General features: G+C 44.5%; 2 protein-coding genes across 10 annotated transcripts in view; both read right to left on the bottom strand.

Moving 5' to 3' along the window:
- SH3KBP1 (SH3 domain containing kinase binding protein 1) overlaps positions 1–22,846 on the bottom strand; it is a 343,640-nt gene that overhangs the window by 270,416 nt on the left and 50,378 nt on the right. The gene's annotated exons all lie outside the window — the stretch shown is intronic.
- Positions 455–20,944, bottom strand: LOC117197868 (emerin-like). Its single transcript, XM_049704768.1, has one exon. It carries the CDS (start codon positions 6,757–6,759, stop codon positions 5,986–5,988), a length of 774 nt encoding a protein of 257 aa, XP_049560725.1. The 5' UTR covers positions 6,760–20,944; the 3' UTR covers positions 455–5,985.

The raw sequence follows: 22,846 nt of genomic DNA on the forward strand, positions 1-22,846 counted from the left end.
TACTGAGCCCGAGGGCCACAACTACTGAAGCCTGCGCACCTAGAGCCCGTGCTCCACAACAAGAGAAGCCCCCGCTCGCTGCAACTAGAGAAAAGCCCACAAGCAGCAACAAAGACCCAACGCAGCCAAAAATAAAGATAAATATTTTTTAAAAATACCTGTTAATGGAACCCATTCAAATTCAAGCTTTAATAAAGGGATGAGTTAAACTGAATTAAAAATATCAGAGGTCGGGGCTTCCCTGGTGGCGCAGAGGTTGAGAGTCCGCCTGCCGATGCAGGGGACACGGGTTCGTGCCCCGGTCAGGGAAGATCCCACATGCCTCGGAGCGGCTGGGCCCGTGAGCCACGGCCGCTGAGCCTGCGCGTCCGGAGCCTGTGCTCCGCAACGGGAGAGGCCACAACAGTGAGAGGCCCGCGTACAGCAAAATATATATATATATATATATATATATATATATATCAGAGGTAAGAGAAAGGTATATGGATTTTTAACCACCACTGACAGGAGAAGCTCACACTATAATTGCACAGATTATATGTACCAAAGAGATCATCTGTCATGTGACATTTTGAACCAAATAACAGAGTGTTCCCTGAAAAAAAATATCAATAAGCACAAAGAAGCAATTTCTCAACAGTTGAAACCACACAAACCTGACATGCTCCAGTTTCAAATGTGTTTCAAAATTCATATTATGTGCCACCAGAGCCTAGTGTCATAATTATTCATTTAACACAGAATAGCCGAAGCTACTTTCATATGGCAGATGTACTTTTTTCGTAGTCAGGTTGGCAATTACTCCAGTTTCAAGATTTGGAGAGAAAAAAGTTGTGCACACACTCACGATTTTGCCACTGAGAGGAATAGTTAAAGACTGAATACAAGCCAAGCTGTGAGCAGTTACAGAACGACAGCAATAAACCTGATTCCTTTTCTATTTGTGCCCATGAAGGCCTCAATAGTACAGTGTGACTACAGGTCTAGCAGTTATAACTTGATAATGATTATGGTGTTAAACACTCATGGTGAATCTTTTGCCCATAATCTGCCAACCTATTGATTTGAATGCCGTTTCTTTACTATGAATCGTATGTGGTCAGAAAACAAATCCTGAGTAACCTAAGCCTTCAGCAGCTGGCATCATGTTGCAGACAATGAGATGCTGTCCAAACACGCACGGCCTTGCTAAGAACATATTCACGTTTTAACACATCAATGCCAATTATAGTTATTACAGTCATGACTAAAATGCACATCTATGGTAAATCTTTTAAATACAATTTGAATTTATTTTTTTCTTCCATGATGTGCAAAAACCGGTCCTTTTTCATTGTAACCTGGCCCCCCACTGTACTGAAACTAGTTATCTCAGATCTTGACCATGGCCTTGTTTTACAGCCAGGAAAATTACAGCCCTGAGAGCTTCAGCACGGCCACCAATGAGCTGTCCTGCCTCCTTCGAAGAAAGGCTGGGTGTAAGAGGAGACAGCGGTCACAGTGTCCCCACACCACCTGGGAACGGAGCGGCGTCCCAGGTCTCTCGGGGGAGCGAGGTCCACGGCTCCTCGCTCTAGGCCTCCATCTGGGACCACCTGCCTCAAGAAAGCCGGGGCAGGATGTGGTTTGGCTCGGACAACCTCCTGGCTCACAAACGCAGGCCAGCCCGCTTTGTTTTCCACCCGGACACCCAGACACAGGATATCATCTCTTTGTCGGTTTTCTTGAGACAAACATGGTGGTCCCAGAGGGAGGATGACAACAAATGAAACACTCCTTCCTTCATGACGAGCAAAACAGGCAGCGAAGGGCGAAAAGGGGCCAACATCATGCACCTCATTCCACAAGGAGCTAAATACATCTGTGTGTGGCTTTCGTGTTAACGTATGCGGTGACCACATATTAAAGAGACATTCACATTTTCACCTTTACTCTCCCTGAAGCTCCCTCGAGAACTTCTTGTCTCATGTTCCTCAGTGGCAGAAAGATGATAAAATTTACCCCTGAGCCTGGGGGCAGGGGGAAACACATTATTTCAAAGCCCCTTGGGAGTTAAGAAACTAAAGTGAAATGAAACATCTCCTGGGCAGCCCTTGAGGTGTGCTGCCCACATGCCCCTTCAGGACAGACCTCCTGTCTTCAGCATCTGCCCCAGATCCTAGGCTGCTTTCAAGCTGAGGTCGCGCTCCCCTCGGCAGCCCCTGCCAATCACTGCCCTGGGGGGCAGGCAGGGAGTGTCAGCACCTGGCCACTTCTGCCTGTTTCTGCCCATTTCTGGTCCTCCGTTGGGCAGCCTTGGCTCAGAAGCTCCCTGCCAGGCTGACTGGGACGAAGGGCATCGCAGACTGTGGCCCTCCCTGCACAGCTCCCCCACCCTTCCATCTTCCAGGGCTGCTACTTCCCCCACCACAAAGAAAACCTGCACCCCTACCTCCAGCTCAGCACCGCTGCCCACAGCATCCAACTGACAAACACCATCTCTGTATTTTTCCAGTCTCTCAGAGTGGTTGAATACTTCTATTAATAGCTAATATTTGTTAACTGATTAATAAGTATCAAACACTCCTGTGAGTTGCCCTACACATGTGATCTCATGCGTCCTTCCAAGGACACTAACAAAGAGGTATACCATTGTGGCCTTCCCATTTTTCACAGGAGGAAATAAATGGATACCTGGGCATAGGGATTAAATAGGTTCCCCAAGGTCTTGGGGCTAATAAATGCAGACTCCGGCTTCTAGATCACTGGGCACAAACTGCTCCAGGTCAAAGCCCGCTGAGTCCTGGGCACAGACCGCAGTAAGGACGTGCTGAATGTGGCTGACCTCACCAGGCTCACAGATCACAGCAGAAGAGGCTGAATGAAATGACTTAGTAGAAAGACAAGGGCACAACAACAGGCTCTCTTCCAGCACACAATGTATTGTGGGGAAGGGGGAAGATCAGCTTTTCAATATTACCCATGCTACAGACGTTTTTACATATATAAAGAAACCTTAAATGAAAATATGATTTTTAAAAGGTCATCATCGGGACTTCCCTGGTGGCGCAGTGGTTAAGAATCCGCCTGCCAATGCGGGGGACACGGGTTCAAGCCCTGGTCCAGGAAGATCCCTACATGCCGTGGAGCAACCAAGTCTGTGTGCTACAACTACTGAGCCTGTGCTCTAGAGCCTGCGAGCCACAACTACTGAGCCCGCGTGCCAGAACTACTGAAGCCCGTGCGCCTAGAGCCCGTGCTCCGCAACAAGAGAAGCCACCGCAATGAGAGGCCCACACACCACAAAAGAGTAGCCCCCACTCGCTGAAACTAGAGAAAGCCCGCGCACAGCAAAAAAGACCCAATGCAGCCAAAATAAATAAACAATTTTTTTAAAAAGGTCATCATCAAATAAAAGTCAAATGGATGAGTTGAAAATCTAAAACGGAGAAGTTTAGTTATCATGCAACTTGTTCACATATGAAAACTTTTATTCTAAAAATTACCATTTTTATTTTAAACAACTACCAATGATTCCATTTCATGTTCTTCAATAAACTTTGGAAGATGGTATACATTCCTTAAGGGCTCCTTAAATAAAGATTTTATACAATGCATCAAATTTACTTTGTGCTATAAACTTGGAATGTTCTGCTCCCTGTTTTTGGAGACGCCAACTTTTTTTTCACCTCGAAATTTATCAGCCTGAAGAATTCGTACATTTGGCGGGCATGTGAACCTAACTTTTTTTTTCAATTCTAACTCTTACAATATGATTTAAGAGCTCCAGTACTACCGATCACATTTTTTAAAACCTTAGAGACATTCTGTACTTAAATGCATGAACATAATAGGAGAGTGTTATATTTTGCGGTTAAGCATAGTAGCAATTTTCATTTATATGCCCAAACCTGGACTCATTCTGGAAGGGTGGGGGGGAAAGCCCCTACCCTGAGCTCCCCTTATGCCAGGTGCTCATCATTATTAATAACAATATTCATAATGTGTAGCTGGACTTAACATACATTATTATTTATTCATCCTTGTGTTCCCAGAGCTCCCCAGTACCTGGCACGTGAGAAAATAACTGCAGCCCTTACAAAAACTCTACCAGGATCTGAGTACTGTCTCCTTTCACAGATGACGAAGCTGCTTCAGGAACTGCCCTGGCCGTCTAGTGGTTAAGACTCCTTGCTTCCACTGCAGGGGGCGTGGGTTCGATCCCTGGTTGGGAAACTAAGATCCTGCATGCCGCGCAGCACGGCCAAAAGAAAAATTATAAAAAAAAAAGAAGCAGCAGCTGCGTCAGAGGCAGAGGAACCATCCGAGGCTGCTCCACTGCTCGCCATGGGCAGCGATCTGGGCCCAGCCACCTCCCCCCACCCAGAACCCCCCTTGCCGTTCATGCCCCACGCTGGGAGCCACCTGCGGAGAGGGCCCGGGCCCAAGTGACCACTCTCTCCCCCTGACCTGAAGCACCTTCTCCTCCTACCTTCCAGAACATTCACTTGCCTGGCTCTTCTCCTCCCCTTCTGACCACTCCCTGTCAGTCTCAATTCTGGTAACACTGGAGGACCCAAGACTCCTCTCGCCTCTGACCACACTCTCGCCCCTGGTGATCTTGATCTTTGAAGGACCCCCAAATTCCTATCTCTAGCCTGGCCCTGCCCCTTGAAATCCAGACTCACCTCCTCAAACTGCTTGCCAGGGCTCAGTACAAAAACCTTAGGGTCACCCTTCTCTCCTCTCTCCCTCTCTCACAATACACATCCAGCCTTCTCAGCAAATCCTGGGGGCTCTAACTTCAGAAGTATCCAGAATCTGACCACTTCTCCACTGGTCTCCCCTGGATTCCTGCATTGGCCTCCAAACTGCCCTCCCTGATTCCACCCTTGCCCTTTGCAGTCTGTTCTCAACACTGCAGCCAGAAGGAACCAGTGAGAGCATCCCCGGCCAAATCACTCCACTGCTGCCGTGAAAACTTCCCATCTCACTCAGAGTCCCAGGGCTTACAGTGGCCCCGTGACCTCTAAGCCCATCCCCTGCTGCTCTTCCCTGGTTGTCTCCTCTCCAGCACAGTGGTCTCTGTTGTTTCTCCAATGCACCAGGGACTTTCCCTCCTCAGGGCCTTTGCATGTGCTATTTATTGCCTCTGCCTGAAAGGCTCTCCCACAGATCCCCACAGGGCTCCCCTGCTCACTTCCTCAACTCCTGACTTAAAGGTTACCTTTTCAGTGAGGCCTTTGCTGGCCTCCCTATCACAAACTGCAATCCCATTCCCAACATTCATATTCCCCCTCCCCTGCTTTTTTTCCCTCCAAATACTATATAACTTATTCATTATATGTAAGTCACACAAGAGCAAGGATTTTTGTCTGATTTGTTCAGTGTCTTCCCTGGTGCCTATAACACAGCAAACACAAAATAAACATTTGATAAATGAATGAAAGAAACTCAGAAAGCTTAAATAACTTGCCCAAGGTGGGAGAGCTCAGCTCTCAGCTCTCTGACCCCAAAACCAGCGCTCTGAGTCACCATCTGTGATAAAATAAAGATGCTTTCTTTTTTTTCTTTAAGTGAACGGTCTTTTTATTGCCTGTGGAAATGTCAGGGTGGCCTTTGGTTAATCCCCCCCAATGAGGTGAATGAATAGGAGGCATGCAATGATGACACCCATGTTCTTCTCTCCAGGAGAAGGCTCTTGCCCTCCTAGGCCCTAAGGGTCAGAGGCAAGTAGGGCCAGGAGGCTCCAGAGGAACACCTGTCCAGGCCCACCATGCTGCAGAGGCCCAGGCCTGCTGCCTCCCTGACAGCACAAGGCCGGGGAAGGCAGTGTTTGCTACACTGCCCCTGTCCCAGTACCCCCAAGCTATAACATGCATAATAAGCCCCAACCCCCCTCCCCCAGAAAACACTGCTAAGGCAGTCATGTAGGACTTCAAATATCAGCTGGCCCCAAGCCACAAAGCCAGAGCATTAGGGCTCCGCCCGGAAGGGGTCGCTATCCTAGGCCAGCAAGCAGCGATAGAGAAGATACAATATTAGAGTAAATATCAGAACTTGAAGCAGGTCGCTCCAAAGTGGGAGCTCGTGATCCTCGCCCAGATCAGCCTCAGGGACCCACTCTTCTGCAGCCTCAGGGGCCCACTCTTCTGGCCGGATGGCACGGCGGTCGAGCCACGAAAGAGGAGATGAAGGCGAGGACACGGCAGAGGTGGAGGAGTAGCTGGGGTAACGGGACAGGCCCAGGGAGCTTCTGGAGATGCTGGAAGCTGGGCGGTAGTGTGCGATGCTCTGGTAGGCACTGTCCCGGCCATACACGGGGCGTTCCCTATCGTTGCCCTCCTCTTCAGAAGAGAAAAGACCATCATCGCGACCCTGGTGCTGAAAGGTGTCAGCACCACGGAGCGAAGCCGAGGGCTGGCGGAAGCCCTCGGATGTGCCCGCAGACTCAGGCTCCCCGTAAGTCGTGGTGGTCAAGTAATTCTCCTCACAGTAGTCACGATTATAGCTCTTGCTCTGGTAAAGTAAGGCGTCCTCTCTCTTGGGCAGATCGTACACATCCGAGTCCACGGACGCTGAATCTAAGTCCGAGGACCGACGGGACAAAGAGGAGGACGATGAGCTAGAGGGCGAGAGCCTCCACCTCTGGGTCTCATACTCGAAGATTTTCTTTTCGTAGAACTTCCGATTGGAACCGACGACGGGCCCGTGTGGGATGTTGTACTGGCGCAGCAAGGCAGCCAGCTCGGTGTCTGACAGGGCCGCGTAGTCGTCCATGGCGGGCAGCGGGCGGCAGAGGCCTGGGGGTGGCCCGGGCCTGGTGTTACGGGCGGAGCTACGACTGCCTCAGAGCGCGACAGGAGCAGCGCGAGCGCCTCGGGAGCGGCTACGCCCGCCAGCGTCACGCCTGCGTCACAATCGCCCGCGTCACGCCTGCGTCACAATCGCGTCCAACCGCGGCCCCTGCGGGCCCCGCGCCCTGTCAGTAAAGATGCTTTATCACTGCACACTCAGATACCTACAGACCTGATAAAAACTCAAACCAAGTTACATAGCGAGGGGTCCATTAACCCAGCTCATTTGCTGCTTTCATTAACCTGATATTCTCTTGGAAGACTAGGGGGATTTAAAAAACAACAATTTAGAAAAAGTAACATACACCTGGGAGCTACCCCAATCACAAGAAGCTGAAGGATGAATGCACCTCAATCCCTGAGGAGAAGTAAACAAATCAGATCAAAATACATACTTTTCCATTTTAAATAGACTTTTAAAAATCTGAGAAACAAAGAAACCAAAACCCCTACTATTAACATTTTAGCATTTTTTCCCCCTATACACACTGTTTGGTAGTTTGTGTAACATGCTACATATACAATTATGTACCCTGCATTTTCACTCACAGCATACGTATTTTCTATATTACTGCGTACATCCTTATAGCCCCCCAATTTAAGGCTATGTGGTATCTTGTCAGCAGGCAATGAACTCTAAGCTGGTAAAAAAACAAAGAACATAAGCATCAATTCAACATGGAAGCCTGAGACCGCTGCTCATCATGCCATCTTCAAATCGACTGCTAGCTCCACCACTGAACTTGACCCAGCTGCATTTCCCAGGGGCCAGGAGGATCAGTTCCTTTGGCAATCCTCGGGCCATATCGCTTCTGGAAGTCACAGCTTAAGACCACGGGTTATTTAAGTGGCCACTGCCACTACCGTGCAAAGAGTAAGGGCTAAGTTTCCAACGGTGCCAATAACCACAAGTGTGGGGAAACAAGCAACAAAGATAGTCACCCATTCAACAAATATGGAAAAGCACTGCTGTGCGCCAGGCACCGAGGACACAATGCTGCACAGAGGCCATAGGGAAGAGGGACATCGTCAAATAGCCACAAAAACAGATTTTAAATCCCAAGAGTGACAAGTGCTACTGAGGAGAGAAATATCGCACCACAAAGACTCACAGAAAACGGGTGTTTATAAGAGTCAGGAGGTTGAGGATGGTTTCCCAGGCAGAGAAGGCATTAATGGGGTGCAGGGAGGGGAGGTGGGAGACAAGGCCAGAAAGAAAGGTGGGGGTCGGCAGCCCATGGGCTGACCACGTTCAAGAGTTTAGTCTCCAGCTTAAACCAAGGGAAAGGCCAAGGAAGGATCTTTAAAGTATGTGCAGTGCCTGGGGAAAGGAATGTGATCAGATTTGTATTTCAGGATCATCACTGGAGCCTCAACGTGAGGCAAAAGCAGGACGGCCGTCAGAGCAGTCCCAGGATGAGCCTGCCCCAGGAGACGTGCCAGGCGGTGTCCTACACCCAGGCCCTTTCATCAACACTGTCTCCGAGGCCCTCCACCTCCTCTCGCCTGCACCCACTTCTTTCCTCCTCCACTCTTCTCTCCTCCCGTTCTGCTTCTCTCATTGGCTCTGCCGCTCTCCAGGCCAACCACAGACAGGTCAAATGGTGACACCTCCCTGTACCTGCACAGTGGGCGGGGCTCCCCTAAATCCCAGCCATGCCCAACACAACACAATGCAGATGACAGAATCTGACCACGGGAGAGATGACTGGAACACCCAGGACAGGCTGGAGAACTATGGCGTAAGGAAAAGAGGATGGGAAAGTGGTTGGTTGTTTGCTTTTATTTAAAGGTTTTTTTTAATGTGGCCCATTTTTAAAGTCTTTATTGAATTTGTTACAATATTGCTTCCATTTTATGTTTTTTGGTTTTTTGGCCGCGAGGCATGTGGGATCTTAGCTCCCCAACCAGGGATGGAACCCTCACCCCCTGCATAGGAAGGCGAAGCCTTAACCACTGGACCACCAGGGAAGTCCCTGTTTGTTTGTTTTTAATTTAATGGAAAACAAGAACAAGAGTTAGGAATCCTAAAACATACCAATGCTGGGACTCACGAGCAGAGATACAGGTGGGTCTGGGGTACAGCCCGGATGTCGGGATTTTATAAAGCTCCTCAGTGGATGCTTAGGTACAACCAAAGGTGAAACCCAGTGGCATTATTTTTTTAACTTTTTATTTTGAAATAATTATTTACTCACAGGAACTTACAAAAATAGTGCACAGAGTCCCATGAACCCTTCACCCAGCTTCCTCCAGTGATGGTATCTTATATGATTAGAGTACAATAGCAAAAGGAAGAAACTGACATGGGTATAATACTGATAACTACACTATGCCTCTTACTCAGCTCTCATCAGTTTTTGCATGCCCTGATGCAAAAACTGTGTGTGTGTGTGTGTGTGTGTGTGTGTGTGTGTGTGTAACTCTATGCAATTTGATCCAACGTATAGATTTGCGTAACCACCATCACAATCAAGATACAGAACTGTTCCATCTCCACAAAGTAACTCCCTTGTGCTACCCTTTTATAGTTCCACCAGTCCTCTCCCCGCCCTGTCACTGTCCCACAGCAATCAGTAATCTGTTCTCCAACTCTGTAATTTTGTCATTTAGAAAATGTAATATAAATGGAATCATATAGTATATAACATTTGAGATTGGCTTTATTCCCAAAGCACAATGCCCTTGTGATTCATCCAAGTTGGTGCCTGTATTCATTCCTTTTTATTGCTGAGTAGTATTCCATTGAATGGATGGACTGGAGTGTGTTTTTTGTTTTTAACATCTTTATTGGAGTATAATTGCTTTACAATGTTGTGTCAGTTTCTGCTGTATAACAATGGAGTGTGTTTAACCATTCACCCACTGAAGGACATTCAAATTGCTTCCAATTCGGGGCTATTATAAATAAAGCTGCCACGAACATTCCGGTACAGGTTTTTGTGCAGACATAAATTTTTATTTCTCTGGGATGCATGTCCAAGAATACAACTGCTGGGTCACGTGGCAAGTGCAAAGTTAGTTTTATAAGAAGCTGCTAGACTATCTTCCAGACTGGGTGAACCCTTTTACATTCCCACCAGCAGTGTCTGAGAGAACCAGTTTCTCTATACCCTTGCCAGCATTTGGCATTACTACTATTTTTTTGTTTCAGCCATTCTAGTGCTCATTCTAATAGATATTAGAATACATAGTACTATCTCATTGTGATTTTAATTTTCATTTCTCTAATGGCTAATGATGTTGAACATCTTTCCACGTGCTTATTTGCCATCTGTATATCCTCTTCAGTGAAATGGCTGTTCACATCTTTTAACCATTTTTAATCGGATTTTTTGACTGCTTACTATTGCATTTTGAGAGTCCTTGATTCATTCTGAATACAAGTCCTTTGTCAGACATGTGGTTAGCAAATATTTTCTCTGAGTCTGTAACCTGTCTTCTCATCCTCTTCACAGGGTTTTTCACAGAAGTTTTTAATTTCTTCTGACAGAAGAAATCTGACTGATTTTTTTTTCTTTAATGTCCTTTTGGTGTGATGTCTAAGAACTCTTCACCTAGGCCTAGGTCCTAAAGATTTTCTCTTGTGTTTAATTCTCAAACTTTTATAGTTTTATGTTTTACAATTAAATCTATGATCCATTTTGAGATAATTTTTATAAGGTATAAGGTTTAGGTAGAGGTTCAGTTTTGCCTCTGACTGTTCAACTGACCCAGTACCATTAGATGAAAAGACTCTTTGTTTTATTGGATTGCTCTTGTACCTTTGTCAAAGATCAGCTGGACCTATTTGTGTGGGTCTATTTCTGGGTTCTCTATTCTGTTCCATTGACCTCGGTGTCTATCCCTCCACCAATACCACACTGTCTTAATTACTTTAGCTATTAAAGTAAGTCATAAAATCAAATAGACGCCTTCTACTTTGTTCTTCTTTTTCAAACTTGTTTTACCTATTCTAATTCCTTTGATTTTCCATATAAATTGAAAAATAAGCTAGTCTACAAAAAAACACTTTACTGGGACTTTGACAGGAACTACAGTAAACCTATAGATTTGGGGAGAACGAACATCTTTACCTTGTTGACTTTTCCAATTCACGAACATGGTATCTGCCTATCCATTTATCTCGATCGCCTGTGAATACCTTCATCAACATTCCGTAGCTTCAGCACACACATCATGTCCATGTTTTGTTAGATTTATACCTAAGTATTTCAATTGTTTTAGGATTGATTATAAATGGTATTGTGATTTTAATTTGTGTTTCCATGTGTTCATTTCTAGGACAGAGAAATAATTTTTGTGTGTGGACCTTGTATCCTGTGATCTTGCTGAATTTACTTATTAGTTCCAGGAGTTATTTTGTAGATTTTTGGGATTTCCTACATAGAGAATCATGTCATCTGCAAACAGGGACAGTTTTATTCTTCCTTTCCAATTCGTATGCCTTATATTTCTTTTCTCAGCATTGTGCTGACTAGGACCTCCAGTACTGTGCTGAATAAGACTAGTGAGAACAGACATCCTTGCCTTGTTCCTGTTCCGGGGGCGGGGGAAGCATTCAGTCTTTCACCACTTTTAGCATGATGTTAACTGTAGATGCTCTTTATCGAGCTGGGGAAATTCCCCTATATTCCTACTTTGCTAAGAGTTTTTATCATGAATCGGTGTTGAATTTTGTCAAATGATTTTTTTGCATCAATTGATAGGATTATGTGATTATTTTTTCCTCCTGTAGTCTGGTGATATGGTGGATTACATTCATTGATTTTCAAACAATGAAGCAGCCTTCCATACCTAGAATAAACCTCACTTGGTCATAGTATATAATTCTTCTTATATGTTGCTGGATTTGTCTTCCTAGTACTTTGCTGAGGATTTTTGTGTCTATGCTCTTGAGGGATATTGGTTTGTTGGGTTTTCATACTGTCTGTCTGGTTTTGGTATCAAGTTGTAATGGCCTCATAAAATGAACAAGAAGGCATTCTCTCCTCTTGTATTTTCTGGAAGAGATTATGTAGAATTGGTGCCTGTTCTTTAAATGTTTAGTGGAAATCTCCAAAGAAACCTTCTAGTCTTGGAGATTTCTTTTTTGGAAGCTTTTAAATTATGAATTCAAGTTCTTTAACAGTTATAGGACTACTGAGATTACCTATTTCATCTTGGATGAGTTTTGGTAGTTTGTGATATTCAAGAAATTGGTCCATTTCATCTAAATTGTCAAATGTATGTGTATAGAATTCTTTGTGGTATTCTCTTACTGTCTTTTTAATAGCTGCAGGATCTGTAGTGATAACCCCTGTTTTATTCTTAATATTGCAATTTATATCTTCTTTTTTATCTTTTTCAGTCATCTTAAAGATTTAACCGGGCTTCCCTGGTGGCGCAGTGGTTGAGAGTCTGCCTGCCAGTGCAGGGGACACAGGTTCGAGCCCTGGTCCAGGAAGATCCCACATGCCGCGGAGCACCTGGGCCCGTGCGCCACAACTATGGAGCCTGCACTCCACAACTACTGAGCCCGCATGCCACGGCTACTGGGGTCCGCGTGCCTAGAGCCCGTGCTCCACAACAGAGGCCACCGCAATGAGAGGCCCGTGCACTGCAGCGAAGAGTAGCCTCTGCTCGCCACAACTAGAGAAATCCCGCGTGCAGCAACGAAGACCCAACGCAGTCCCCCCAAAATAAATAAATAAATTTTAAAAAAAACAAAAAGATTTAACCATTTTACTGATCTTTTTAAAGAACCAGCTTTTTCACTGATTTTCTCTGTTGATTTTCTGTGTTCAACTTCAATGATTCCTGCTCTTATCTTCATTATTTCCTTTCTTCTGCTTGCTTTGGTGGGGGCAGGGGATCTTTTCTCTTTCTAGTTTCTTGAGGTAGGAACTTAGATTATTGATTTCAGATCTTTCCTCCATGCTGACTTAAATATTTAGTGCTATAAAATTTCCTCTCAGCACTACCTTAGCTGTGTCCCATAAACTTTAATATGCTGTGTTTTCATTTTCATTCACCTTGATGTATTTTTAAAAATTTGCTTTGAGACTTCCCCTTTGACTTATGAATTATTCAGAAGTGTGTTATTTGATTTCCAAGTGTTTGGAGATCTTCCTGTTATCTTTCTGTTGTCGGCTTCTAGTTTGATTACATTATGGTCAGAGAACATACTCTGTATTATTTCCACTCCTTTAAATAAATTGAGGTCAGTTTTATGACCCAGGGTATGGTCTAACTTGGTAAATGTTTCATGAGTACTTGAAAAAGATGTGTTTTAGGCTCTTTTTTGAGTGGAGTGTTCTATAAATATTAATTAGAACTGCTTGGTTGATAATGCTGTTCAGTTCTTCTATATCCTTGCTGATACCTTATTTAGTAGTTCTTTCAAATGCTGAGAGAGAGATGCTGAAGTTCCCAACTATTATTATTGTGGATGTGTCTGTCTTTCAGGTCTATCCGTTTTTGCTTCATGTACTTTGCAGCTCTGTTGTTTGGTTCATACATATTTAGGATTGTTGTGTTTTCTTAGTGTAATGACATTTTCATCATTGTGTAATGTCCCTCTTTGTCTCAGGTAATTTTCTTTGCTCTCTAGTCTACTTCATCTGATATTATACATAGCCATTCCTGCTTTTTTTAAAATTAATTTTTACATGGTATACCTTTTTCCACCCTTTTACTTTTAATGCACCTATAGCAATATATTTAAAGTGAGTTTCTTGTAAACAGCACATGGTTAAGTCACATTTTTTATCCATTCTGTTATCTCTATCAATTGGTATATTTAGACCATTTACACTTAAAGTAATTATTGATGTTAGGGCTTAGGTGTGCCATTGTATTATTTGTTTTCTCTTTGTTTCCTGTTTATCATTCCTCTGTCCCCTTTTTCTTGCCTTCCTGTGAGTTACTTGTACATTTATCTATAGACGTTTTGAGTATATCTCATTGTATAGTTTTTTATTGGTTTTTAGTTTTTTAGTGGTTTGCGTTTTTTTTTTCGGTTATTACAATATACATATGGAACTTACCAGAGACTACTGGTATCAATGCTTCCCCATTTCAAGTGAAGTGTAGAAACCTTACTTCCATTTGGGTCTTCGTTGCTGCACGCAGGCTTTCTCTAGCTGTGGCAAGCGGGGGCTACTCTTTGTTGCGGTGCATGGGCTTCTCACCGCGGTGGCTTCTCTTGTTGCGGAGCACAGGCTCTAGGCACGTGGGCTTCAGTAGCTGCAGCAGGCAGGCTCAGTAGTTGTGGTACACGGGCTTAGTTGCTCCGCAGCATGTGGGATCTTCCCAGACCAGGGCTTGAACCCGTGTACCCTGCATTGGCAGGTGGATTCTTAACCACTGTGTGACCAGGGAAGTCCCTCTCTCCCCACTTTTTAATATTCTTTTAAAAAAATATTTATTTATTTGGCTGCGCCAGGTCTTAATTATTTATTTGGCTGCGCCAGGCCTTAGCTGCGGCAGGCTCCCAGTTGTGCCATCTAGTTCCCTGACCAGGGATCAAACCCGGGCCCTCTGCATTGGGAGCACAGAGTCTTAACCACTGGACCACCAGGGAAGTCCCCTCTCCCCACTTTTTAAACATAATTTTCTCATATAGTATCTCTACATATATTGACATCACACCAGATATTATAACTTATGCTTCAACCATTAAACATAATTTTAAAAGCTAATGAGGATAAAAACAGCCTATTAAACGTACTTCTGTTTTTACCCATCCACTGTTTTTGTTTTGTTTTGTTTTGTTTTCTTTCTGGAGTTCCAGGCCTCCTCCTGTTATCATTTACTTTTCTGTTTAGAGAACTTTCTTTAGCCATTATTTAAGGGTGGGTCTGCTGTTGACAAATTTTCTTTGTTTTCCTTCGTCTGAGAGTGTTTTTATTTTCTCTTTATTCCTGAAGGATATTTTCACCAGATGTAGAACTCAGAGTGGAACGTTCTTTTTGTTCAGCACTTGAAAATGCTGTGCGCTTCCTTCTAGACTCCATGATTTCATATTAGAAATCCACTGTCATTCAAATCATTCTGCTGCTATGGGTAAAACATTGTTTCTCACTCTCTGTTTTTTCTTTGTCTAAAGACAAAGAAGTTTTGAGAAGTTTGATTATTATGTGTCTTGGCATAGATTTCTTTGGGTTTATCCTGTTTGGGTTTTGCTCAGCTTCCTGATTCTGATGGTTTATCCCTTTTGCCCAATTTGGAGAGTTTTCACCCATAATTTCTTCGAATGCTTTTTATTTCTATAGTCTTCTCTTCTCCTTCTGGGACTCCAGTGACACAAATGTTAGACCTAATGTTATTGTACCAAAGGTCTCTGAGGCTCTGTTCATTTTTTTTTTTTAGACTAGTTTCCATCTGTTGTCTGGACAACAGATAGACAGGGTAAATTTTATTGATCTGTCTTCAACTTCATTGATTCTTTCCTCTGTCATCTCTATTATTAAGCTCATCCAGTGAACTTAATATGGTGATTTATTTTTCAGTTCTATAATTTCCATTTTTTTAATACCTCTAATTTTTGCTGAGATTTTCTAATTATTTGTTTGTTTCAATAGTGTTTGTAATTGCTCATTAAAGCATTTTTCTGATGGCTGCTTTTGTCAGACAGTTCCAACATCTGAGTCTTCCCAGTGTTGGTATCTGTTGATTGCCTTCTCATTTAAGTTCCAATTTTCCTGGTTCTTGGTATGACAGGTGATTTTTTTTTTTTACTGTATCCTGGGCATTTGAGCTATTATGTTATAAGACTCTGGATCCTATTTAAATTTAGCAGGCACTGACCCTATTTAGATTAAGCATATAGATCCTGGGCTACTTTTGTGGGCTGTGATGCCATGACAGTTTAGTTTCTAGAGCCCTTGCAAGGCTATTCTGGTCCTCTTCATTTGTGTTACCTAGAGGTCACTCTGAAAACTTGGGTGGCATTTCACACTGTAGTTTATTTTCTCAAACTTTTTGGCACATTAATTCTGGTCAGATTCATGTACGTGTTGGTCAGGATTTTGCTCAAGATTTCCTACATGGGTTTAATGAATCCCTTTCTCCAGCTCCCTCCTCCGCAACATCTTCCCCACTATCTAGTGGAGAGGGTGAGGGGGGCCACTTACTACTGCTGAGCCCAGGGCAGAGGGTGAGAGTCCAGACTTCCCATTTGGTCTCCACTGACAATATGCCAGTAGGGAAGGAGCAAACTGCCCCAGATACAGTTTGCTATCTGTATTTTAAGCCACACACAACCAGGCTGGACTCTTATCTAGAGGCTTGGGAGGACAATCCACTTCCAAGCTCACTCAGGTTGTTGGCAGAATCCAATTTTTGAAGCAGGAGGTCTGAGGTCTCCATTTCCTTGCTGGCTGCTAGCCAAGGTTTGCTCTCTGCTCCAATAAAGTTGCCTGTATGCCTTCTCACATGACCACTCCATCTTCAAAGCCACAAGTCCTCCTCACAGTTTCAATCTCTCTGACTTCCTCTTCTGCCACTAGGCAGAGAAATTTCTCTTCTTTTAATGGCTCACGTGCTATGATTAAGCCCCCCTGAATATCTCTCTTTTGTAAAGTCAACTGCACCATATAACATAACACAATTACTGGAATGATAGCTCATCACATTCACAGGTTCTGGGGATTCAAGGAGTGGAATCTTGGGGACCATTGCTAGAAATTCTGCCCACCTCACTACCACTGGGTAGAAGGCAGCGTTTAGTCCAGTGTTTAGTTAATCCAGAGTATCTGCAATCAGCATGTATTAATTCTAATGGACTCACATAGAGCATTGTTTACATATTGGTACGTTGTTTTTGCATTTGTGGTACACATTTGTTTTTACAATTTCTAGCATGATTATGTTTCCTTATATATTCATAAACATACTTTAGAAATAACATAATATTTTCAAATGTAGAACTACAGGTCACAGGCTACCAAGCCATGTGCTTGAGAAAAGATATTAAAGAGGATGACACTGCCCATCAGTCCCATTGTACAAAAGGAGTGCCCAAGCTTCATCAAGCAGCAAGTCACATGAATTTTTAAAAATATTCCAAGGCCCCTACACCAACTCCTGCCCCTACTCCAAACTTCTGACGATGCAGTGTGCCTGGAGCAGGGCCAGACTGGAGACTCACTGGTTTAGGGTCCCCTGTGGGACAGCCACACTATACAAGTTTAAGTGTCCAGTAATGATCACAGCAACATCTTACATGGTTTAGATTTTGACCTGTTAGAAAGCTGGGGGTTGAAACACATGATTCCCAAGTCCCTTTCTAAGCTCAGATTAGATAATCCGGTCATTAAGAAAATAAAACTGCATTATGCATAATCAGCAAGATCAACTCGGTCAGGGGACCACTCTCCCTGAGTCACAAGACACCCCTCCACACAGACACACACACACACACACTTCCTGCATTGCAAGTGACAAAGCCTGAGGAATCAGCCAACTGGTGTGGCTTTTATTGGCAACACACTTGTCTTTAATTACTCCGGACCCTTCCCGGAGTACCTTTTTTTTTTTTTTTTCGGTACGCATCCCTCTCACTGCTGTGGCCTCTCCCGTTGCGGAGCACAGGCTCCGGACGCGCAGGCTCAGCGGCCATGGCTCACCGGCCTAGCCGCTCCGCGGCATGTGGGATCTTCCCGGACCGGGGCACGAACCCGTGTCCACTGCATCAGCAGGTGGACTCTCAACCACTGCGCCACCAGGGAAGCCCAAGTACCATTTTTTATAACAGCATCTAACAGGCTCCAGTTGTTAATTTTAAGATTTTGTTCCCTAAAAGAAAACTATATATTGAAAGTTTAAAGAATAATTCGAGTTGGAATTGGTTGTTTGCAAGGGCCCCACGGATGGGGAACAACTAGATAGTCACACAACTGGATTATTTACCACTCTAAGAAAAGACAACCAAGATCCTTCTGAAAAGCATACCCTAAACACCACAAAATAACAAGCCTCCTTACAAATGAGTAAAATGAAATATTTTCCCGAACTGACTTGCTTTCAGAATTCATAGGAAAAACAGCACCAGCCCATAAATCCAGGCAAAGATTGCTCTTTTGAGTTGAAATACCTGATTTCTGAAGAGAATCCTTTAAAATGCAGAAAACAAGTTCACAACCATGATTCTGAATATAGAATAGCAACCTGGAAATCTCTACTTGATGCCACTTGTAAAGTAACTTCGTAATTTTTTATTAACTCAAGACTAGCAGGGGCTTCCCTGGTGGCGCAGTAGTTAAGAATCCGCCTGCCAATGCAGGGGACACGAGTTTGAGCCCTGGTCCGGGAAGATCCTACATGCTACGGAGCAACTAAGCCCGCGTGCCACAAGTACTGAGTCTGCACTCTAGAGCTGGCGTGCCACAACTGCTGAGCCCATGCTCCACAAGAGAAGCCACCGCAATGAGAAGCCTGCGCACTGCAACGAAGAGTAGCCCCCGCTCGCCGCAACTAGAAAAAGCCCGTGTGTAGTAATGAAGACCCAACGCAGCCAAAAGTAAAAGTAAATAAAAGTTAAAAAAAAAAAAAAAAAGACTAGCAGAGTAACTGAGAGACTTCTCTCCAAGTGGTACAAATGTGCAAAATATTGACAGGACACTTGGGGAAGGCAGGATGCAGCGGGTAATAATGGTGAGGGGCTTAACCCCATCAGGACAATTTGGACACCCAGATAATGCTGCCTGCTTGAGCTCAGGGTCTGGCGCCAGTCTGCTCAAGTTCCAAAGTTCTCTGCTCCTCATAGCTTGTAAGTCTTTTAACCTTAAGATGCCTCAGTTATCTCTTCTAAAAAATGGGCGTGATAAAAAAAATGGTATCTATGCCATAGACGGGTGTAAAGGATTTAATGAGATAAAGCATGTGAAGGGCTTAGGCTCACTCCTGCCTGGCGTTAAGTGTTCAACAAATTTTAGTCCTTGTACACAGACAGACACGAGCAGATTATACATAATGCATACAAAGCCAGGCAGCCAGAATGTTGTCATTATTATTCCATAAAGTAACACAACAATCAGGGCCAAAAGATAACTGTAGGTTCACTTAGCGTGTTCCAACAGAGCTGCCTGATGAATCCAGTCAAAACCCTCACAAGTGGCATTTTAATCAGGACCATATTTGCAGAACAATGTCTAACATGTGCGCCCCAGAGTAAAGTGTGACCAAAGGCCGGGTCACAGGAGCTAACACTGTCCTCCTGTGGAAGAAGTTACATTCGTAATGATACCTTGTTCCTTTTCAGGCGTCTCATTTGTGCTCACAGCCTCTGGTGCCAGCACGTCGCAGCCCGGTAAACGCTCCCTGAGGAGTTCGGCTTGACCCCCACCCCCGAGCACATCACCACGAGAGCCGTGCGCAGGACGAGGCTGCGCACACTATGAAACACGCCTGGAAAACTCGCGCCGCCTTTCCAAGAGACACAAGTACCTTGAAGACAATATCCCATACACTTCACAAAATCAGTGGCCCTTGGGGTGAAAAAGCAAAGTGAAATGGGATCCAAGAGATCTACTTCAGGGTCTCTGAGTATAGAATAGCAACTTGGAAATCTCTCTGTTATGCCACTTGCTGAAGTAAATTTGTGATTCTTTCTGAAATCAAGACAAGCAAAGTAAGCGTGAGCTTTGTCTCAGACTGGTGCAAATAGGCAAAAGCCTCACCTTCCACCTCATCGATGAAAAATATGACCATTTTCACCAGCCACTTTACACAAATACAAAAAAGGCTCTGGATCCGCCAGAGAGAGATCTAAAACACCTAGCAGATGAAAGCTGAGGCAATAGGAAACAGCTGAAAACTGTTACACTCAGCAGAAGACCTGCAACTACAAGTAAACACACCTCGGCCTTCGACAAAGGGGCCTGTGGCTGCGGCGGCGGGTGCTAGTGTTATGCGCACAGAGCGACTTAAAGATCAACAAGCACATTCTTTTAACCCCTGCTGCAGTTTCCTGCTTTCTACTCAAGAGCCTGGGTCCCGCTGCCCCTCACCAAAGGTCGCCCCCCAAAGCAGGCAGACCCGTGCATGGCGGCCCAAGCCATGGGTTCAAGGCCTCTGCCTTTTGAAATTCCTTTGTCTGTCGGTGGATACATGTCAGGAGAACTCAGGAAAAGGCTGCTAATAAATCCTTTGCTGGACTCATGGCCACTGTTGTCTGCCTCTGAGGTAAGGTTCTGAAAGGGGGACACTGGTCAGTGAATCCAACATGGGGAAAATGAACCCCTGTGAAAGAGCCCACATCTGCCTCTCATTGGTGGCTGTCCTTCTGTTCTAGGTGGTAGTTTCAGGTCTCAGGAGGGCAGCCATTTTTTTTTAAATGAATGACTTTGAGGATTTCATCCTAGTGACTCCTACTATTATATCCCATATTATGCTCTATTGTGGTCTATACAGAAAAAAAATACCCAAAACTTGGAAATGAAGCCAAAAATGATCATCGTGTGAACTTTTAACGTCATGCTGATCCATTTTCTAATAAGTGTGCCCCCCGCACCACGAAGGGTCATCTGATTCCCTCTGAAAACATAACCTGACTTAACCAACACTTTATTAGGACATCTTACAACTCTATAAAAGTCCGAGGATAACATGTAGAAAAACAATAAGGTACGCCATAGCCTCTTTTTCTTTTCTGGTAGAGATGATAACCCCAGAGGTTAAGACTTTACTGTCCTCTAAGACATGAACCCATTTTGATCTTCTTTGTCCTTTTTTTAAAAATTTTATTGAAGTATAGTTGAATTTACAATGTTGTTTTCATTTTGATCTTCTTTGAACATTCCTCTTTCCATGGACTTTTTAATCAGTTCCTCACATCCTCACTGAATCAGTTTTGTTATTATGCTAGTTCTCTCATTAGATGAGTTCAATAAAACTTTGACACATGCTCTCTACTGGCATGTTTTTAACAATCTAAGAATGAGCCTTTGATAGTTCATGGGCCCAACAATCAAATGATCCCTGGGACATTGAGTTCTGTGCTTAAGGACCCCTCAGCGGTCATACTCAAAAGGTCAACCATGCAAAGACCAGCACATTCAGGCACAAATGAGGCCCCAGCACAGGTGGGACACCCCTCCTCCACAGAGGCCACATATGTAAACAGAGAAAAACATATATGTTGAAAGTGAGGGAGGGCAGTAATTCCACTCCTACACGTATATACACAAGAGAAATGAGTGCCTGTCTCCATAAAATACCCAAACTGGAAACAACCCAAATGTCCTTCCACAGGAGAGTAGATAAACAAATTACAGTTTATTCATAAAATGGGATACTATACAGCAAGAACAAAGTACTGCTATACACAACAACATTCTGTTGTGCAAAAGTAGCCATATATAAAAGAGCACATATTGTATGATTCCATTTACATGAAGCTCCAGTACAGGCAAAACTAACCTATGATGACAGATTACCTATGAGAGGGGGAATGACTGGGAAAAGGCATGATGGAACTTTCCAGAGGGATAGAAATAAAATTGATCTGGATGATGCTTACAGAGGCACGCACTTACATTAAAAAAATTATCAAGCCATACAATTATGACTTCAACATTTTACTCTATGTAAATCGCACCTGAAAATGAATAAATTTTTTAAAGGAGGAGGGATAAAGAAAAATGTATTCTAAAAGAAGTGGATGAGAGAGAGGTATAGAGAAGAAAGGGAAGAGGGATTTTAAAAGATTCTTCTTCTACATGTACAGTAAATAAATTAAATAATAACTAACTAAATAAAAGAAAAAGAGGAACAAACCCAAAAAGCCACGGGGCCTGGTTAGGTACATTTACGGGTGCCAACAAATTTCAGCCCCAGAGCTGGCAAAGCCCAGGCATCTTCTTAACGATGGGATGGCCGGACTGCCTGGTATTTTTTCTTTGAGAAATTGAGACAATACAGAGTTGCGGGTGGGTACTGAATCCCCAAACTTTAGGGGATCAGGTTCATTTGGGACACTGTTTAAGGATCCGATAAATGAATCAAGAAAATGCTTAAGGTAAGCTCTCTGACAGCGGTAACACTGGCATAAAGGTACACAAATAAACAACGGGATGCCACAAGATTACCCAATTCAGTCTGGGGACAGATGATTCTTAAGCCAAATAAGGCATGTGTAAACCCACTTCCAAAACTGTGAACTTATGCCAATATGATTATTAGTACCTAAAGATGTATTTTCAGCTTCTAGAACTCTCTATGGCAGTGTTCTTTATTGTTAAACCCTACGGCCTCCGCCTACTGGATTTTCAATAATAGGCCTAAAACATTCCCAGTGGGTGAAGACTTGAAGATAGACTCAGCCATCCGAAAGAAGAGAAGTTTCTTTTTCTGCCAAGTCTAACAGCCACAAGTGGTACAGCCCCAGCCGGTCCTGCCACATCCTTTCTGGCCCAGGTGGAACAAGCACCTCCCAAGCATGAGACTTCCCCGCCCTGGAGGTGCTCTAGCCGAGGTGAGACAAGTGTTAGGCAAGGGCAGGGGCTTCCAGGCCAGGGGAGAGGGTCCCTTCCTTCACCACAGGGACAGCGGCACACTCGGAAGGTGGCCGGCCACATGCTAAGTGATTTCCACGCACTGTCTCCTCTAATCCTCAGACTAGCCTGATGAGGCAGTCGGGCTCGGGAGGGGGAGAAACCCAGATGGCACACTCGAGTTAGGTAATCTGAGGTGGGATTAATAAAGAGGCTTTTACAAAGTAGGTGAGGTAGAGAGACGCTCCGGGGAGGCAGCTGAGGGCTAGAGACAAGGGAGCCCCAGGCCTGCCGGGATGAGGGGAAAGGAACGTATAGAAGAAAGGGACTTGATGGGAGCAGCCACCATCTGGCAGAGGGACACAGCCAGACCCAGGCAAGCCTAGAGCGGGGAGCCGGCGGGATAACCCCTGACCTTGCTGGCCTCCCTCCCTCCCGCCATCTCCCACCAGCCTCCCCTTGAGACAAAGCGCGTGGGCCACCGTGGGGCAGGATCCGCTGCCGTGGCCCACGCTGGCCCAGCCCAAGGCCGAG

This window comes from Orcinus orca, chromosome X, assembly GCF_937001465.1.
Source record: "Orcinus orca chromosome X, mOrcOrc1.1, whole genome shotgun sequence".
Classification (NCBI taxonomy): domain Eukaryota; kingdom Metazoa; phylum Chordata; class Mammalia; order Artiodactyla; family Delphinidae; genus Orcinus; species Orcinus orca.